Source organism: Thermobia domestica, chromosome 11 (assembly GCF_964235325.1).
Source record: "Thermobia domestica chromosome 11, izTheDome1.hap1.1, whole genome shotgun sequence".
Taxonomy (NCBI): Eukaryota; Metazoa; Arthropoda; class Insecta; order Zygentoma; family Lepismatidae; genus Thermobia; species Thermobia domestica.
The window spans coordinates 158835126-158855504 of NC_137464.1; the positions used below are offsets into that span (position 1 = coordinate 158835126).

General features: G+C 35.6%; 1 protein-coding gene across 3 annotated transcripts in view; it reads right to left on the minus strand.

The window, feature by feature from the left end:
- The window catches only part of Dnah3 (dynein heavy chain 3, axonemal), a 567072-nt gene that overhangs the window by 34987 nt on the left and 511706 nt on the right, over window positions 1–20379 (minus strand). For all 3 annotated transcript variants that reach the window (XM_081731270.1, XM_081731268.1, XM_081731267.1), the window contains exon 63: window positions 3772–3931. In XM_081731270.1, coding sequence (XP_081587396.1) covers window positions 3772–3931 — 160 coding nt within the window. The remainder of the gene's footprint in view (window positions 1–3771; window positions 3932–20379) is intronic.

Here is a 20379-nt window from a genome sequence, read left to right on the forward strand (position 1 = left end):
TGTTGCTCTTCATTAGCGGCTATAATGTTCTTTTAACTGCAACGTGCCGCAATTGTAGCACACCTTTGACCGAAGTATGTATGTTGGAAGGCAATAAACTATCATGTAAGTGCAACATATCTTCTTCTCTGGAGAGTGTAATTGTTGCCCTGATACTACTTTTAAGTAAACATCCTTCGTGTCTTATCTAATTCATTTACTGGTTTCTTACTGACGGCATAAAAGGCATCTGATAGAATTATACATCGTGTACGTTATTCTTTATTCAAACAAAAAATATATATTTATACAAGAAATACATATACAGGTAATATACGATGCTTTTTTTTCTTTTTGTAAATTACCATGCAGTAACAAAATTGCTGATGGCAAAAAGCAGTTCCTTTCTTGTGTGTACTAGCAGTAAAACACTGATAATTGCACTTTAGTTTTCGTAATGATAAAGTTTTATGGGTTAAGTGTTCTTATGTGTGTTATTTGATTTAATTTTAGTCTCCTACACTTATCTTCGGATTATTTGCATAAAGTAACAATTCAAATTATCTGTTTAGGGTCTAGTTAATATTACAATTCTCAATAAATGGCTGTATATTTCAATTCTATGATCTGTACGCAGTACAAAATATTTTAATAAAATATATTAAAAGGCAATTAACTTAATGTTGTACATATATATTATAGTGTGCACCATTCTTTAGGACGCTTTACTTTGCTGTATAACTATACTAACAGAAAGCTTCATTTACTTAGGAGCTTCTGTATGTCCTCGTAACTCTGGTGTTTTGAATGTAATGTTTCGAAGAAAAAAAAAACAATAGATATCTGCTGTAAGCTCAGACTGCAAACCTTCAGCAAGGATGACACAAGTTGATTTGCAGTACATTGTGGTATGCCCATCCTTCAATATTAGAACTACTATGCTAGTTACGAAAATGATTTTGTTATAAACTCATTAAGCTCATGAGCGTGAGTCCGAGGATCTGCCCAGTGCATGTGTCCGAGGAGCTCTTAGGGAACAGAGTAGCATGTGAGTAAAATGAAACCCTTAAGGAACATATCAGACAATATTAACTCTTTCAGTTCGACAAAGGCAATGCTGCGGTCGTAGCCTACCGTAATATTCAGCAAGTGTATGAGGCAGATGAGGATAGTACAAACAATCGCTAGTTTCTAAAATTCAGGAATGGATACAGAAGCTGACAAGATTAACCACGGTTTGGACATCTAGCAAAATTTCCGAAGAGGATCTTAACCGAGCCATAAGAATAGCTCACAGCCAACTGTAACAGAATTAGCTGATACCTTCTAACTGAACAAGACAACGCTGAGAGATGGCTCAAAGCGATGGCCCAATGACGTTGGCAACAAAGATAGAGGTCGGGTCCCAAATCAGCTGAATGCAATCAACGAAAAGTGTGAGATGTGTCCGTTGGTTCCTCGCTTTCCTGGCACAATAATGACCAGTTTTTGCAATGAACGGCGAGAAGCACCGAAACGTAAAGCGTCGCAAGATTGTGAGTTGCATTTCTGATCCACCATTACTGGCGTCCAAACTAGAACTTCCTCCCAAGAAATTGTTGTTAGCTATGTGGTCAGATATGAAATAAATGATTCATTGAGAGCTCCTAAGTCATAATAAAACCATTAATGCTACTTTCTACTGTGAACAACTGAACAGACTGTGAGCAGCGTTATGATCGACGATGCCAGGACACGCCAACTGCCAAGGAGTCCTCACTCACTATAATGACGTCAGGCTATATGTTGCTGTCATTACGTGTAAAAAGTAATGGACTTTAGTTGGAGGTTGTTAACCTATTCTCCTGATTTGGTCCTACAGAAAATCACCTGCTTCGTGTGTTGCAGAACTCATCATTCGGAAAATCTTTGATAATGTTGAGGCTGTGAAAACTGCCTTAAAATAGTTTTTCGACTTCAAACTTCAGGACTTTTATCGGTTTGGGATTCATCTATTAGCAAGATTGTAAGAGGTCAGACATTGTGGTGGCGACTATGCATAGTCTTAGGTGATTTACAGTTTGCACTGTTCGCACTTCTGTCTGCACACCAAAAAAGGTAGAACTTTTGCATGCACGTAGTATATCCCCGTTATATATAACATCAAATATGCCGCCCGTCATAAATTAAGGAACAAAGACAAAATGTGCAATAAAAAAGAAATGACGGGGGGGGGGGGAGGGTGAAATGCAGAGAAAATGGGGGTCATAATACAACGAGCATTGACGAAGATCGGGGAAAGATTGTGTAGAAGAACTCGCGATTATGTTGCCCTTATGCGACTTCGTAAAGTACTAGGTACGGGCGAGGATATATATGAGCTTACGGAATTGTTAGTTAACAGTGTATGTAGAGTGCAGAGGCAAGTCTATTGGAGTGAAACAGGCGAATATGGCAATGCGGCATCATTTGCCGGAAGAATTACACTGCCATCGGTAGATTGGAAGCAGGGCAGCGTCAGAGCGACTTGACCCGGTGGCTCAATATCGATCGAGCAGTGGTCAACAGGTTATGGAGCAATTTCAGAGAACGCAAAATGCTTCGAAAAGTTACAGTGGCGGTCGACCGCGTGTGACATCCGTTTGACAAGTCGAAGAAACAGGTCTGCAACAGCAACTCAAGTGCGTGTGGAGGCTGTTGCTGCCACTGGACGTTCTCTATCAACGAATACAGTACGCAGGCGACTTCCCGAAGGTGGGTTGTATGCCAGAAGAGCAGTGGTGTGTCTATCCCTTACCCAGTGTCACAAGTGGGAGCGATTAAATTGAGCAAGTGCGTATGTGAATTGGACCCAGGAGCAATTGCAGTCAGTTCTCTTTACTGATGAGTCTATATTTTCTGTGTACAGTGATTTTCGACGCAGATTTGTCTGGCGAGAAACAGGAACCCGTTACCATCCATCCAATATCCTAGAAAGGGTTAGATGTGGTGGTGCAGGTGTTCTTGTGTGGGGTAGCATCTCGCTAGGAGGACGTACTAATCTGTATATCCTCTCGCGTGGCACAATGACAGCTCAGAGCTATAGGGATGATGTTCTAGATCGTCAAGTTGTACCCTTCGCACGTGCTAGAGGTCAGGGATTTATTCTACAAGACGATAATGCTCGTCCCCATAGAGCACAATTGGTTGATCCGTACTTGGAGCAACACAATATTCAACTAATGAAGTGACCATCGAGGTTCCCGGATTTTAACCTGATCGAACACATGTGGGATGTTCTAGGACGAAGCATTGCAAGCCTTGTACCCCCTCCATGAACTCTCCAAGATCTTTAACGTGCTTTTCATGAACAATGGACTCAGATACCAAATGAGCTGCTACAAACACTTATTACCAGCATGAGACGACGTTATGAATCCTGTATTGCTATGCGCGGTGATCATATCCATTATTAGTGTCAGCAAATCACCTTTTGCGGCTTCAGTGTTTACCAGTTTCAGTGCTACCTACGTCCAGCATAATTTTTTTCCCGCGAGTGTACTTTCATGTGGTAGTTTTCCTTCCTGTGTGGTGTAAAATAGGTGTTTCTTTAATGTCAATAACAGTTTGTTCATTAGCATGTGTTTACTTTCCATATACACCTGAATATCCATTTGTTGCTTAATTTATGATGGCCATTGTACCCAGGGAAAGCAAAACAAATAGACAACATGACGAAAGAAATATCAGTATATTTACAAAGGAAAACTTATACACAAGAATGAAATCAATAAGTATTTAGTTTTGTAAGCTCAGAATTTTAAAAATAATTACCTCTGCGGTCTCTTGGTTATCCTTAGAGATATCAGCATTTTCATGCAGTCCGAACACTTCAGGCGATGGATTCAGGGGAAGAGATCGAATGTATCTGATACAGTTATGGTATGTAGGATCCTTTGGTATAAAATATAGTCCACTCTCAGAAAATTTGTAACTGAAAATTAAAGCGAAGGTATTACTGAAATAAGTAACAGGGATTGCTGTTATTGTAATAATGTATACGTAACAACTTCACAAAGTGTACAAAAAACGGAAGTGCAAAATACATTACAACAGCTGAATTTATAGTTACAAGTTGCTACATTATCTTAAAAGCTTTAAGCTATCACAGTAAATAGTAAGATTCGACACAGTCGTGTTAAAAATTTCCCAGCTAACATGACGAATGTCCTGAACATTTGTCTGCAATTTACTAGTCACCATCAAGAAAACTTCCATGTAAGGTTGCACAAGTCAACTGCGAGCTTATAGTACAGCAACTAGCAGCGTTTCTGCAAGGCTATAGCATACTAGAAAACATTTCAGTAGCAAAACTGACTGCTTTAATGTTTGGCAAATTGTGTTACTTATTGGTTGGCAAACGAAAGTTATGGGCAGCCCGAAAAACGCTAAACCAACGATTAAATAAATAAATAAACTCAGCGTAGGTTCCGACATTCAGCCTCATAAACTAATCTGATCCAAATATTTCTCACTGATCAGCTAACTAATTTTACTTACCAATACTGTATAATTACTTGGCAACATACCAAAGTTTCTTCGATACAAACAAAATATTTGCTGAGCAAAACAATAGATTCAGATTTAAAAACTACATACGTGTGACAGTTTCGCCAACTAACACTTTGGCTTCATCAGACACTTCATTAGAATAGGCTTTATTGAGTGGAGAATAGTGTCTGATGAAGCCAATGTGTTAGTTGGCAAAACTGTCACACGTATGTAGTTTTTAAATGTTAATATATTGTTTTGCTAAGCAAATAGTTTGTTTGTGTTTAATTATATACCAAGTAAAGCTTCTATTTATGGAAAAGATTACAAAGCTTAAATATTAGACAGACAGATAAATATTAGTTCGTGAGGATATGTATATTTTTCTGATTGATTAATTCAGGATTTACTGGAATATGAGCACCAAGGCTATTTGTCCCCGTCACAATAAAATCAATGGCCGATACATGCTTTAAATACAAGAATTCAAAAATTAAAAACAAAAAATGGTAAAAATGACCAGAGTAATACTTTTGAAAAATGAAAATCGAATATAAGCTCTATAAAAAGATAAAGTAAAACAGAAAATCTTAAAATAACTGGAGAGCTCATGAGGCACAAACAAATAAATTAAAAAGTATAAAACATATAATATAAAAAATATAAAAAATTAGTAATAATAATAAGGAAAAGAGGCAAAGGCTTAAAAGAAAAGCCTGAGCAGATTAACTATTCCGATACCACGAATACAAGTGAGAATTAAAAACAGGATTATTCCCCAAAACTTGATTACTGCTATTAGTCAGTTCTAAGCTTTCTCTGGGAACTGAATACTTCTGGACAATTTATGAGAATGAGCCGAATACTCAAAAGATCGATACATTCTTCGTAATACAGGCGGTTACTGCCATACGTTAATTAGGAACTTGTGAGATGACAGTGTCCGATACGCAAGCAACATCGTTTCATTTCAGCGACTAGTACGCGGCGACAGCTATCAGTTGCCCAAAATAGGTTTTACTCGGGGAAACCTATTTTTGTTGGCTAGTTTCAATCCACTGTCGAGGAAGAGCGCATCTGTTAGTTAGCATCGGGGCACGGGAGAGAATGTTTCAGTGCAACTACTGCCAATGTGGCATTTTTGGCTTCTAGTCGATTGATACATTACTGTAAGTTTAATGGGGGCGTCAGCAGCGAGGCTATATCCCCGTCACAAGACCACTGGACAACACATTCTGAATATAAAAAATTTAAAATAAAACTTCTTAATAAAACTTCTTTAAAGTTCACGTAGGGTGGTTGTGCCAGTCTTCGACCACCCCCTTGTTGCCGACCACTTTCCACTTTAAAACCATGTATTAGGCTTATTTTCCGATAAAAAAAAAATGCTTTTCCGTTATAATTGAATTGCAGCTTATTCTGAACCAATCACAAAGATACTGTCAAAATATATTCCACACACATTCGGTAATAGCCAATCAAATATATGCCTACGGAAGACGCACTGAGTTTTCGACAACTTTAATCTGTTGCAAATGGAAACGACAGCGCCCTGTTTTTCATACTTTTCCATAGTTTTATCGCACCAGGTAAGAAATGAACATATTATTCTGTTACATGGAATTTTCGACCACATTTTAGTAATTAAATTTTAGTGATAACTGTAAGGTTTGAGGAATAAATGGGTAAAATGTAGTGGTCGGACAATGACTTATGAAATATTCTTTGTTAACTAGTGTTCGACCACAGGGTGGTCGAGCACTGAAAAATTGTAGAAATGTCAATAACGACTAACTTTTGATTCATCTGCATGGAATGAGTCCCTAGTTACCAATTCTGAATTTACTAGTGTTCGACGACCACTACTTTTCGTGATACATTTCTGCTGGTCGAAGATTAACTTTTTTTTTCTTTTTCTTTTTTTCCCAATGTCCGACCATGACTTGCGTTTGTATTTTCTCGCAGAGTTTCTTGAGTCAAGCATTAATTCAGTGATCAATTTACATTTGTATAATCATCGTTACCGTTAGTACGTGTTAGCAGTGGCGGCTGGTACTATATGTTGCATGGTTGGGCAACCGGATATTTCTTTAATACTAAAGATATTTTTAAGTATTAAAGTAGTGTATCAGTAAAAAATAAACCTTTGCTCTTGAGCGCAAAACAGTATTGATGCATTTCTAAAAAAAATAATTTAAAAAAACTGAAAGAAAGAGAGTGATATACAAATCCAGTGGCAGCAAGCGTTGCCACTGGAAGCAGTAACATTGAGCATATGGCAGCGAGCTCCTATCTCTTAACATGAGGAAGTGGATTTATTCTTGCATCGCTGCTATCCTCCCGTATTACGCGTTTGCAGTTGCTATTTCGTTGCAACTGGTATGTAGTCAGCTTCTGTAGTAGTTACGAATTCCTCCGTTTGGCAGCGCTTGACTCAATTGATAGGTTGAGTGAGATATAGACGCTTGGAAGAAAGAAGTTAGTCACCAAACAGAAACTCGCAAAGAGCAAATATGCGTCTGGTGGTATCAGGGGCGGATCCAAGCTGAATATTTGGGGCAGGGCAGTCGTTCAAAGTCAATAGATTTTATTTTACATTTATAATACAAAGGTAAAACTTCTTGGGATGGATTTTATTTTTAAAATAAAAAATATCCTATTCTGGGGGGAGGGGGCGATCGAGAATCGAAGAAGAGAATGTCTTACCACTGGTCTAATTCCTATCTGTGTGTCGCTCGTTCACATGATCCCGTGTTCAATTTCCGGCGGAGAGCATAAAAAATTAATCTCAAATTATTCACTTTCAATACTCATCTGTCTTCTTTAGCCTAAATTGCTGGAATGTTAAACTATTATTATTATTATTATTATTATTCCATTTTCGAAGGAAAAAATCTTATATTTCATGCTTCTTTATAATAGAACAGCAGACAAAAATACGTAGTTACTGAAAATGAACTCTTTGTCCCTTATATTCATACAAAGAAATGCTAACAAAATGCATATTGTCGGAGGAGAGAGGTGTTTCTGTACCTTAAAGAAAATAAAGCGGAAAATATTTGCAGTAGCGATGCTTTCTATTCAGAAAAACTTCCGGCGGGAGCTCATGTGGTTCGGATTCCACGTTAATCAGTAGGTCCACGTCTCATATAGCCTCGCTGCTGAACGGGACGTAAAACTCAAAAATCAATCAATCAATCAATTCAGAAAAACTTGGCGAGCAGCATTTCAGATTTCAATGGAGTCATAGAAGAATTTGAAGCCCGAAAAGAACGAAGAAAGACCTTCCATTCTAAAATAATGCATAGTTTACTTAATTAAATAATTTTGTTTAACTGTGTGCATGAATATATGCATTTTTTCTTTTTTTTTTTTCTTTTTGGGTTAACGATATCATTCATGGCTTACAGCACATGCTATATATTCGATTTATCTCTTGTTCAATAACATGAACGTAGAAGTTTTTGTATATAAATAGTGTATAAACGTACATTGATAGTGGTTGTTTGAAAAAAAGGAAATAACTTATATATTAAATCAATATTAGAGAATACACTTTAATCAATAAATATACAAATGGAGCTTATAAGGACTTTCCTCTTCATATTTCCTGAATATTTTTTGGATAAGACTCAAGAATGCTGGGGAGAAGGAACACTTGCGCGTAACTACATACCTTTGATATTGCAACATTGCAACCGGTACTTCTACAGACCACGAACCGCTACTGCGTGTTAGTACGTTGGTCTTACCGTTAGTACGTGAATATTCCTCGAATCGCCATGGTTCAGTGGTAATGGTGAAGAGGTAATCCATTGAGGGTTCGAAACCCTCTCAAGAGCAAGGGCATTTTTAATTGTCCTCGATATTTCTGTGTTCGTGTATATGTCATGATTGGATTACCTCAAATTGGCGCGAGGAGCACTTAGGCTCAATGTCTCGTTTGAGACGAACTTTAAAAAAAATGATAGAGCGTTGGCTTAGCATTCGGAAGGTCCTCGGTTCGATCCCAGCGGTCGACCATTCTGATTGAGTTCTTTCGGGTTTTCCTCAGTCACACCAGGCAAATGCTGGGATGGTACCTACAAAATAGGCCCTGGCCATCTATCTTCCAACATCCTCTCCCCCACCCTATCCCGGCCGGAACCGTAGATGTCTAAAGGCCATAAAATAAATTCAAATTCAAGTAAACTGAATATTCATGCAGTTTCCCAACATTTTCATGGAAAATTAACGGCACTGTTAGAGTATGACATTTCATTTGAATAATAAATTTATTATATTTGGTCTAATTCGTTTAATACTGAACTACACCATTCTCGCTTCGTCGTGTAACTGCATTCAAATATTGTTAGCGGAATAGCTATTATCAGTTTACGTCTGGAATACATTTGTTTTCCTTGCATATCCTTAGGAATTTTTGTTTCTTTCAGAGATAATGAGAGAGTAGGCCTAAGCTTATTCAGCTAACTGCCAGCTTATTCAAACGAGGATCTACAAAAACCTCTAGAGGTTTGTCGCAAAGAGCGCTCCATACGGAAGGCATCAGTAATCTATGGAATTCCTCGGGTAACGCTGATGGATAAATTTCATGGTCACAGTCCCAAAGAGCGAAAAATGGGTCCAGAACCATACTTAACACAGAAAGAAGAAAAGAGATTAGCAAACTGGCTCCTTAATATGAGTAAAAGGGCTTTCTACAGAAGAAACACGATCTTCTGAAAAGTGTTTAAAAAATTGTCGATTCAGAAAAATGTAAAACTTCGTTCAAAGACAATCGAGCTGGTGAAACCTGGTACTACACTTACTTGAGGAGACACCCACAAATCGTGTCCCGAAACTTTGAACAAGGCGCGATACGCTGTAACCGAGGGAAACATTCGCTTGTGATTTTAGGACCTTGAAAAATACTTGAAAGAAACGGGACAATCGGATATTCTAAATGATTCTGAGCGAATACTTAATTCTGATGAATCCACCTTTCAACTGTGTCCCAAATCAAGAAAAGCGTTGGGGTCCAAAGCGTGGAAAAATATGTACGAGGTGAAGGGCAACGAGAAAGAAACATTAACACTGCTTTGCACTGTTTCCGCAGCAGGAGAAATTGTATCCCCGATGGTAATATACTTGTATGTACGAGATCTTTCAAAGGACGTCATCAGTGGAGTTTCTTCAGAGGTTTTCATAGGCAGGTCAAGTCAGATAGCGGCTGGATGCGAAGTGAAATACTCTACGAATGGATAGCAAACCGCTTTCTAAAATGGGTGGAGGATGATCCCGCTATTAAAAAAACAGTCCTTCTGCTAATCGACACCCACAAGACTCACTTGACAATGGAAGTCAGCGAATTTTGTTCTAGCCATGCTATAGTACTCTATTGCCTTCCACCAAACAGCACACATATTCTTCAATCCTGCGACGTATCAGTGTTCAAATCGTTAAAAATGTTCAAATCCTTAAGAAGTGAATGAAAGAAGACAGTTCAAGAGTTCTACATGAAAACTGAGTACACGTGTTACTTTTGCACCACTAATTAAAAACGTGACATACAAGGTAGCAACACAATTAGTAATTAAAAACGGATTAAGAAGATGGGGTTTATACCCCTTCAACCCAGAGGAGACGAAGCCTGTTTGGTGCTGCATTCCATTGAACCTTAAATGAATTTGATGGTTCCTTTCTTGACAAAACTATCACAAAATTACTTATACTCAGCGACTATTGTGCGAAACTGCAAAGTGATACCGGAAAAACTAATGATGTAACATCTACAGATGCTATTAGTTTGGTAAAGTTATGCTTTAGCCTTCATACTGTAATTAAAAGCACATTAACCGAGTAGTGGTCGATGACTAAACAGTAGGCGGTCGAACATTAACGAAAAGTGGTCGAACACTAAAAGAAATCAGTCATTGGTGTTTCTCCGACTAATATTACATAAATGGTATAAGTTATATCAGTTTTGGATAAAATATAGATAAAATATAGCTTTAGGAACATATGTGAGCTAGTTGCATCCTCCTAAGTTGTTCCACTCAGTGAACAGCGATTAAGGGCCATAGGAAAATGAGTTAGGTGGTCGAAGACTGGCACATTTATCCTATATTTTTTTTTCAAATAAGGGATTAGAAAACTATGATTCAATTAACGGACTTGAAAAGGTTAAATATAAAATATATAAAAACAAAATAACTTAAAAACAGCAATAATAGTAACACATAAGAAAAATTTAAAACAAAAAAACTCAACTCAGAGTAGGTTAACTATTCCAATTTCACAAATAAAAATGAGGATAGAATCATTAGAGACCATATTATCCCCTGAAGCCTGATTAAGATCTTTTAGATAATGCTCAACGTTCTTTGAGGTCTGAGTATTATGGGTATTCTACAAAAATGTGCCGAATCCCTAGTGAGACGATGAAGTTCTCACGATATGGTGGTTACCGCCACACACGAAATAGAAATGTGTGAAACGAGATCTCCGACGCAAGCATATCAGGATCATTTAATCTCGGCGACCAGCCATACATAGACTTTATTGAGTGCAGCTTACTCCCACTAGCCGCGTTCAATCGCCATGTCGTGAAAGAGCATTCGTTAGAATAAATAACTACTGAGATCGCAGCACGAAAGAGTGTTAAGATGGTACATCTGTAATTGCGACGTTCTTCGCGGTTGTTTCCTCGAACGCTGACATCTCCAGGCACCTAGCAGGCAATGATGATACAGCTCTGTTGCTGTAGCTGACGCATCTCAGCAGAAGGTCTTGCTGAGGGTTTGTTTACTAAAGACAATGTGTAGGCTGTTAACAAACTATTTACTCTATTATTTATTATATTTACTCGCAGTTCGTTTATAAAACTTCATTTAAATTATAAAACTTTGCGTATTCTAAATTATCTTATTCTGTTGCTTATTTCACTAATATTTACATCATAGTAACAATGACAACGATGAATATAGCAAGCACATTACCGAAATACTATTTATATGATAATTAATTTTTCCTTTCCTACTGCTTCGGCAAGTGGCTGGGATACAACACAATCATAGTCTTAAAAAAGTAATTCATGTATTTATCAGCGTTTTATAATGGATCCCGAACTAATGGGAATTACATTAATTGCATTTCTAAATGTTCAAATACAATCTTGTAAAGAATCCCTGGACTGCACATACTTTAGGAAACAGACAATACATTATATAGACCACTTCTTTGGTCCGATATATTGATGAAGCTCGTAAACTGATGTATTTATATTATATTACACAAATATATGAATAATACATTTGTGCACTAACCAATAAATATTTTTCATTCTTCATAATATGTTTCATTATTGATATTATTCAATACTGATTCATATTATTTATTTCTTATTACCAATTAATCCTTTTTTTTTTTAAATATCGTCGTACAGCAATAACATATGACAAGGTTGTCATATATTTTCTTGTATATACAGAAAAGTAAAACCGATTATTTGTATTTGTTATTTTTAACTCAGGTCATGGGATATACAAACGATCGATTTATTTCATTAGATATGAATATATAAATAGAAAATAAGGTATTACTTTGTAATGAAAAGCCATAACACATATTCAGGCGCCGAAATTCAACATCAATCATAACACAGAAAGATTGATTGGTTTGTTGTGGTATAATGGGGACGTCATGAGTAAAGCTATTATCCCGTTACAATACGGCGAATGCCCGATAGATTGTGCATTAAATATTCTAAATCGAACTTCTAGAAAAGTCTTACTCATATAAATTCTACAAAATAATATTTTTACAAGTAGTTTTCTAAAATAAAACAAAAGTCGAGAAACGGCGATAAAAATATTAAATATATAAGAGGAAAATAATTAAAAGGTAGCAATAATGATAAGAAATAAAAGAGTAACTAACCATGTAGCAACGGGAGAGCTCTCGAACTAAATAGAAATGTGTACGATGAAAAGTGTTCAACGTAAGCGAGTCAGTTTCACTTCATTTCTGCGACTAATACATGACGACGTCTGTCAATTACCCAAAAAAGTTTGCAGAAATTAGTTTTTTTTTTTTTTCAGTTTTACTCAATCCAGATGAACCTCCAATTATTGTTTATTACTTTGGACGCAGTCATATTATCATCTACAGGGCTGCAACTATTAGAATTTTCAATTCGATTCCAAAACAAGCTTGTTTCACTTACGATTTCTGGAATAGCTATTTTCTGATTAACTGATGCTTTAGAGTCAGCTTCCCCACAGTCCATGTCATGATTCTGGTTTTCTTCAACATAGGTAGCAGAAGAAGCATCATTAGAAGTTTCCATGTGACACATCAAGAAATTCTGTTACCGTTCAATAAATAATATTTTCCTATACAAGAGATACGTTTTAATCTCTTTTTGTGTTAGAATATGGCATAGTATAGTGAGTTACTATACAGTATAATAAATCACCTTTATCACGCATTCTAAAAATGTCACTTTTTGGTGTTTGAGATGCCAGTATTGGACTTTCTTATTTTGTAAGTGACTACTTCTTTACAAATTTCACTTTACACAACTAATAGACTTTGTAATTTGAAATGGTTATCTTGCTTATTCTGATTATCACTTGAGTCAGTTTTCCTTGAAAAAGGCCTACTTTGTCCACAATCTAGTTACATTTCCATTTTTTTTTCAACTACTTCCTTCCGTGGTGACTCACAAACAAACACACTAGTGTTCTGACTTCTGTTCACTGAGTAAACAACGTTATTCTGTATCTTGTTATACAGAAAGTAGGCATAAATGAGATTTGTTCTAAGCTCCCATTAATGTTCTGAATTTTCCTTTCCAATTGATTAAGATGATTAACCATGTAGGCTTGAAATGCCTGGATCACATTTTGGCAACTAGTATTTGAAGTTGAAGCTGAAAAATCATTAGTATTTGTTTGATTCTACTTTTTCCCTTCCTCGCAACTTCTGTTTCGTTCATTACAGTAATTGTATCAGTTGAAGTAATTGTAGTCGATCTTATACCGTGGAGTATGCTTAGTAAAAGATTCAGTACAATTCCGTGTTCCTGGTGCGACTAACCCCTATTATAAATGATTATATTTACTCCCAATCTGTTTGTGAAACTTTGATGATTATATTACAAAATTTTACATATTTTAACTTAATTTATTGGATTCCCTGTTTGACAACCATACAGAGTTTCAGAATACCAATGGGGATAATTAACATAACAACAATATATAAGTGAAAATGGCTTATCATAATAATAATTATTTTTTTTAATTATTTCTTTCTCTTCGGAATGTGGCTGTAATATAAGGCACTCATAACCCCTCTGAAATATTAAATTTTTGTTATCCCGTTAAAATCAGTAGCAAATGGCTTTTTCTTACTGTAAATAGTATTTTTGAGATTTATATTTTAAACTCTATTTGCGATTATTGAGATTTTTGTGGAAATTTATTCTACAATAACAACTGATACGTATTTTTAGACACATCATATGCCAACCATAGTTTGATTTATAGTAATAGAAGCCTTGAAAGTAATATACAAAATACGTTCGAACAAAAAGATACTTATTTAGGACATATGTTGAAAAAAAATCCTTCACCGTCTATATTTTGAAATCTTTTTGACTGTAGATATAGAGGTTAGCTGCGAATATATTAAATAACCAGTCGCGGACAAACGACAAGAGGTGGTCCTCCAGCTTGGGGCTTTGAAATATTCACAGAAGCCTTGGACCAGGACTGATAACTTGGAACGACCCCAGTAACGTAAAATGGACCTGAAATCTGGAACGTATCTATAACGAGTGAGTTAGAGAAATATAGGATGAACTCAGCACTATTTCAGGAAGTTAGATGGGAAGGAAAGGAAGCAGTACAATCCGGAAATTTTACGTTCTTTACGGGAAAGGAAACAAAAATCACAAACTAGCAACAGGGTTTTCGTTCAAAAACGAATATCAGAAATTAAATGGGTTGAATTTGCTAATGATAGACTTTCTTTTATTACTCTTCAGAGTCGGTGGTGTGATATTATGTTCTAAATGTACATGTCCCAACATAAGATAAGGATGATGATATAAAAGACATTTTTTACGAAGAAGTAGAATGGTTAAATTTACTAACTCCCGCGATACCATATGAAAATTCTATTAGGGGATTTCAATGTGAAGGTAGAACGACAAAATATTTTCAAACCAGTTACAGGGAATGAAAGTCTGCATAAGAAGAGTAATGAAATGTCGAGTAGATTCTCGGTTTTAGAAAGTTCAGAAAGCATTAATGTTGAGAATACTTGGGTTGAAATTAGGGATAGCATTAAAGTTCCAGCAAAGAAAAACTTATGCACGCGGAAATACACAGTAACAAACCATGGCTCGACCAGAAATGCACTAAAATAGCAGAGAACAGGCAAAACTGCGCTGGCTACAAAATCCCAACGATATACCTACACAAAATTTCGTTGACATCAGGTGGGAAGCGTCCAAAAGTTTTAGAACAAAGAAATGCATTTTTTTGAATTACTGAACTAATAAAATTAATATTGTTAATGAACTAATAAAATAATATTAATTTTGAATTAATAAAATTACTGAACTTGAAGATAATAGTAAAATCAAAACCATTCGGGACATGTATAACGGAATCAATAAATTTAAAAAAGACTATCAACCTCGCGCCTATATATTAAAGTAAGTCAAAGGAACAATTCTCATTGATACAGATTTTTCTGACGACTTGCTTAACACAGTCAAAAACTAGTGTTCGTGGCGAAAGGCAAATGCACACAATAGAACCGTATATTCCAGAGACTAACTGAATGGAAATAGGAATTACTATAAAGAACTTAAACAAACATAAATCTCCGGGGGGTAGACAAAATTCCGTCCGGGTGAGTTACTTTTAATTGGGGGGGGGGGGGAAGAGGATCGTGGAACAATATGGACAAACTCATTCTCCTCACCTGGAAGAAGAAGGAATTGCCACACGAGTGGAAAGGATCAATCATTGTTCAATTCACAAGAAAGGCGACAAAACTATAATAATTATCAAGGCATTTCTCTTCTGTCTACATGCTATAAAATCCTCTCAAGCATTCTATTAGCAAGATTGAGCCCTTACGTACATGAAATTGTGGAGATTATCAGTGCGGAGTTGGGCGAAATCGATCAACTATCGCCCTTTCGACAAATACTCGAGACAAAAATGGGAATATAATATCCCGGCACATAAATTATTTATTGACTTTAGAAAGACCTACGACTCGGTTACGAGGGAAACACTGTACAACATTATTACAGAATCTGGAATACAGAAAAAGCTAGTTAGATTACTTAAGATGTATTTAAATGAATCCTAAAGTAAAGTCCGGGTAGGAAAATTCTTGTCCGCGAGCTTTCACGTCGAGAATGGCCTGAAACAAGGACACGCGTTGTTGCCATTCAGTTTTGTTCTGGAGTATACTATACGCAAAATCAAAGATAGCAACTAGGGCCTAGAGCTGAATGGTACTCATCAGGTTATGTCGTATGTTGATGTAAATTTGATAGGGGATAATAGGAGAATAGAAAGAAATGGAGAGGTCTTATTAAATGCCTACAAGGATGTGGGTTTAGAAGCAAATGCAGAAGAAATTAAATATGGAAGTTCACCGGGATCGTAATACTGCAAATTATGGGTAAGTCAAAGTATTAAACAATACTTTCGACAAAGTGGACACTTCCAAATATCTAAGATCAATATTAACAGACCAGTAGCGTAGCTAGAGTTTTTTTCAGGGGGGGCCAATGAAGGGCCCAAGAGGATTTTGAGGGGGCCATCTCCAATATATATATATATATATATATATATATATGTGTGTGTGTGTGTGTGTGTATTCCATCTTTGTTGTTCATGATTTTACTCTTTGGAAAACAGTGAAAATATAAGAATTTAGTACCTCAAACAATTAGGATTCATTAATGCAATTGAATTCTAATATAAGTAAATAGTTATTTAATCATGGCGTTTAAAATATGTGTAGCTGGTTGACTTAAGTGGAACCAAACACACTTTTACAGGTAAAGAAAATAACTTATAGGTTCATGTCTCTACTTGAAGAGGATCTTTCTATTTGTGTGGGCAGCAGCAAACATATCCACAACTTGTTAAAGATCTAACGATTTAGCAATTTTATTCTCAATATAAAGTAACACTAAGTTTTTCAACCTATCATGAGTCATTGAATTGCGTATACAAGTCTTTAATCTTTTCAAAGAAGAGAATGACCTTTCACATGTAGCACTAGAAACTGATATAATCACAGAGATGATACCTAGCTTGTAGGTTTTTAGGAATGCGTTTTTCTAGACACAAAGATCAATGAAATTCGTTAAGGAATCAGCTTTGGTTTTCTTTTCGTCTTCATACAACTTAATTGTTAGAGCAACACACATTATGCTTTATTTCTTGTTTAATTATGCTTTTTTTTCCAAATTATGCTTTATTGTTAATTTCAATGATTATTTTACATTAATCGTGTATAATGTAGAATATTTATTATACATTAAATATTCTAAATATCTTGATCTATTTATTGATATTTTTTGCAACTAGTTTCTCTCATATTTAATGAACTTTCTACTTAATTCATTGTAAAGAGATGTGCTTTGCTCGAATAAATTTTTTCTATCATTTGTGTGCGCCTTACAGGTACATATATACAGAAAGGGAAAGTAAAAGATGCCAACAAAAAGTACAGAAAGTGCTTAAGTTCAAAAAGTAAACATAACAATATAGTATGGAGTTCTTGCATACTATTCATTGTTGGTGGAAAAATTTCTTCTTTTACTTTTTTCTTTTCTCCACATCAAAGGATTACACCGAAAAGTTTACAGAAATGAAAATAAGCTTTTCATTGTTGCATTGTTATGTTCTCAATGATTTTGCATTGTAAATATTGGTTTAAAAAATATTAACACAGTATGTTAAACTTTCAGTTAAAGAGAATTTTCCAAGAATTGTGCTATACGTATATTTTAAATTATGCTTTATGCTTTATTTTCTAAAATTATGCTTTTAAAACTAGTTTCTTCTGGACTCTTAGACAATCAAAATCATGTTCAAGGTACCAACCATATGTGTAAATTGCTGTTATGTTTTATATGCTTTTTATGCTTTTGGGTTGCTCTATTAATTGTGTTTGGAGGATTTTGAGTTCTCACTTTAATGTTTGCAGATCACTCCGTAATGCTGGGTTATAGGCTCGACAATGTAATTTAAAAAAAGTTTTTACTTTCTGGATGTAGAGTAGTGATTGATCTGATGATTTTCCAACATGATACAAAGCGGTTTTCCATATCAGTGATTGTCTATCAATAGTAGGGAGAAAAATGTCTCTTGATAGATATATTATCTTTAGAAAATTCGTTTTCTGCATCCAATGAAGGAAAAGATTCGTCAAAAATGAATTTGTGATATTTCGATGGCGGATGTCTAGTTCGTTTCCACGAGGAACCTCTATATTCTATTTGTTTCCGGCTCTGGAATTTGAGACCATTTTCTTTGCACATCTCCAAACATTCTTGATAAATTTGTTCGAATATTGTTCGTTAAGTCATATTTACCAGACCTCATCTTGGACAGCGTTTGAACTAGTGCATCTACAAGGATCAAACCTTCTGACATGTCTGCATCTACTTGAGATAAGGCGAAACTCAAAGTTATAGCATGGCACCAGTAATCTTAATTTTAGCAGCCCGAAAACTTTCCTTCGTGTACCTATTACACTAATTTTCCGGATGGAATGATGGAGGTAAATAAATATCAGAAGTTCCAGATTTGTTTTAATACCGCATGATAATATAATGTGTTGAAAACAGATTTTTTGAAAAAAAAAAAAGGAATAAATGGATATGATAATTTGTAAAAAAGGTGATAGTGCTTAAGTGAATTGTAAGAAAAAGCCTTGGAAAGTAATCAAGAGGAACCATTAATATGTTTTTCCTTTGTTATAATAACTTGTTCTAAGGAACAACGGTGATAGAAACTAATGAGACTTTATAATTGAAAAAAAAAAATCATAAAGCACTTAACTTGAAATTAAAGATTGATAACATTTGGTAATATAATGGGTATTCAGGCTGGCACAGGGGGAGAGTGAAAACGGAGGCGACAGAGACTTTTTTTTAAGCCATGTGCAAAGAGATTAACCTTGGACTTCGGATGAGAGGTTACCATATACTCATGTGAGTTGCAATTGCTACCACTTGTAAAAGTTAGCTAAGAAAGAGAGTATGAGCATAGTTTTAGTTTCCTAGCGTAATTAGTTTTTGTGACAAGTAACTCGTATATGCAAATAGCATCGTTAATATCATCTTGTATGTTAGAATTGTCTTTGCGTATATACAATTGTAATTAAGCATTTCGAGGTAAAACAGGTTCTTTTACTTAACTTCTACAAAGAAACGATTAGAACTTACCTCTTATGCACAGATACGACAGCGTGGGATACTGTCGGTCAGTAAATAATATAATCTGAAGTCACCTACCATACATAACTAAATATAATTGATTAATCATTTTTATTAATCAATAAATAGTTGTTTGGTAGATAAACTCATAATAATAATAATAATAATAATAATAATAATAATAATAATAATAATAATAATAATAATAATAATAATAATAATAATAATAATAATAATAATAATAATAAATCATTTAATGGATGCTATGCATTTGTTCTATGTCGCCATAATCAATGGAAATCAATTACTTAGTGTACGAAGACTTTTTTCGTCCAACACAAGTGTAATGTTTTACTGCAGTGCATGTTATTTGTAAGTATGCATATCATATTTTAGTATGACTTTCAACATTGAAGCGAATGAGAATGCCGACTGATTTTCCATTTTTCTGGCTGTTTGTCAAAAACAAAGGAGATAACTAGATAATGGACAGAGGTTAAAATGAACGCCCAGGTGGCAAGGTCAATGCAAACATCCCACAGATTTCCGTGAATTAGATCTTCCCGTACTACAAACTAAAAGGAGTGGAGCTATTTTATTCGGAACGCAACGGTATTCTGCAGTTTGTAACTTTGTTGTCGAGAGATGTTTTGGAAGTAGTTTCGCTTGTAGCCAGTGGCAACTCACCGTTTGTCGACCTATAATAGCATCATCTGTGTCGGGGGGCCTGGCACCCCTTGGCTTCGCCATTATAACAGACCAAAAACATATCCATGAAGAAATTAAATATGTCGACTGAAAGCGAGGAATTCGTGTTATTATTCAGTCGAAAATGTTTTGTCTTCGTGAATTCTGTCAAGTAATTTGAAGGTTAAAATACATAAAATGATAATCATGTCTGTTGTGCTGTATGGTTGCAAAACATAGTCGCTTACTTTGAGGGAAGAACACAAACTGAAAATATTTTAAAATAAAACATTAAGGCGAATATTCAGACCAAGGGGAACGAGAATGGGGAATGGCGAGAACTTCATTATGAGGAACTGCATAATTTATACCGTTTATCAAACATTGTTAGGGTCATTAAGTCTAGGAGGCTCACGTGGGCAGGTTATGTAGCCAAAAAGAAAGAAAGCAGGAACTGTTTCAAAATTTTAACTGAAAATATAATCGGAAAATGACCATTAGGAAAATTTGGGAGCAAATGGGAGGACGATATTAGGATGGACCTCTCAGAAATAAGAATTCAAAGTAGAAACTGGATCCAGTTGGCTAAGGACAGAAGCCAATGGAGAACTTTTGTGAACGCGGGATTGAACCTCCAGGTTCCACAGGACATAAGTTGGTAAGTTAGAGTTCTCCATAATGTGGATAATTAATGATACGACATTTGCCGCTGGTTTCTTCTCTACACCCTTGCAGAATAAAAC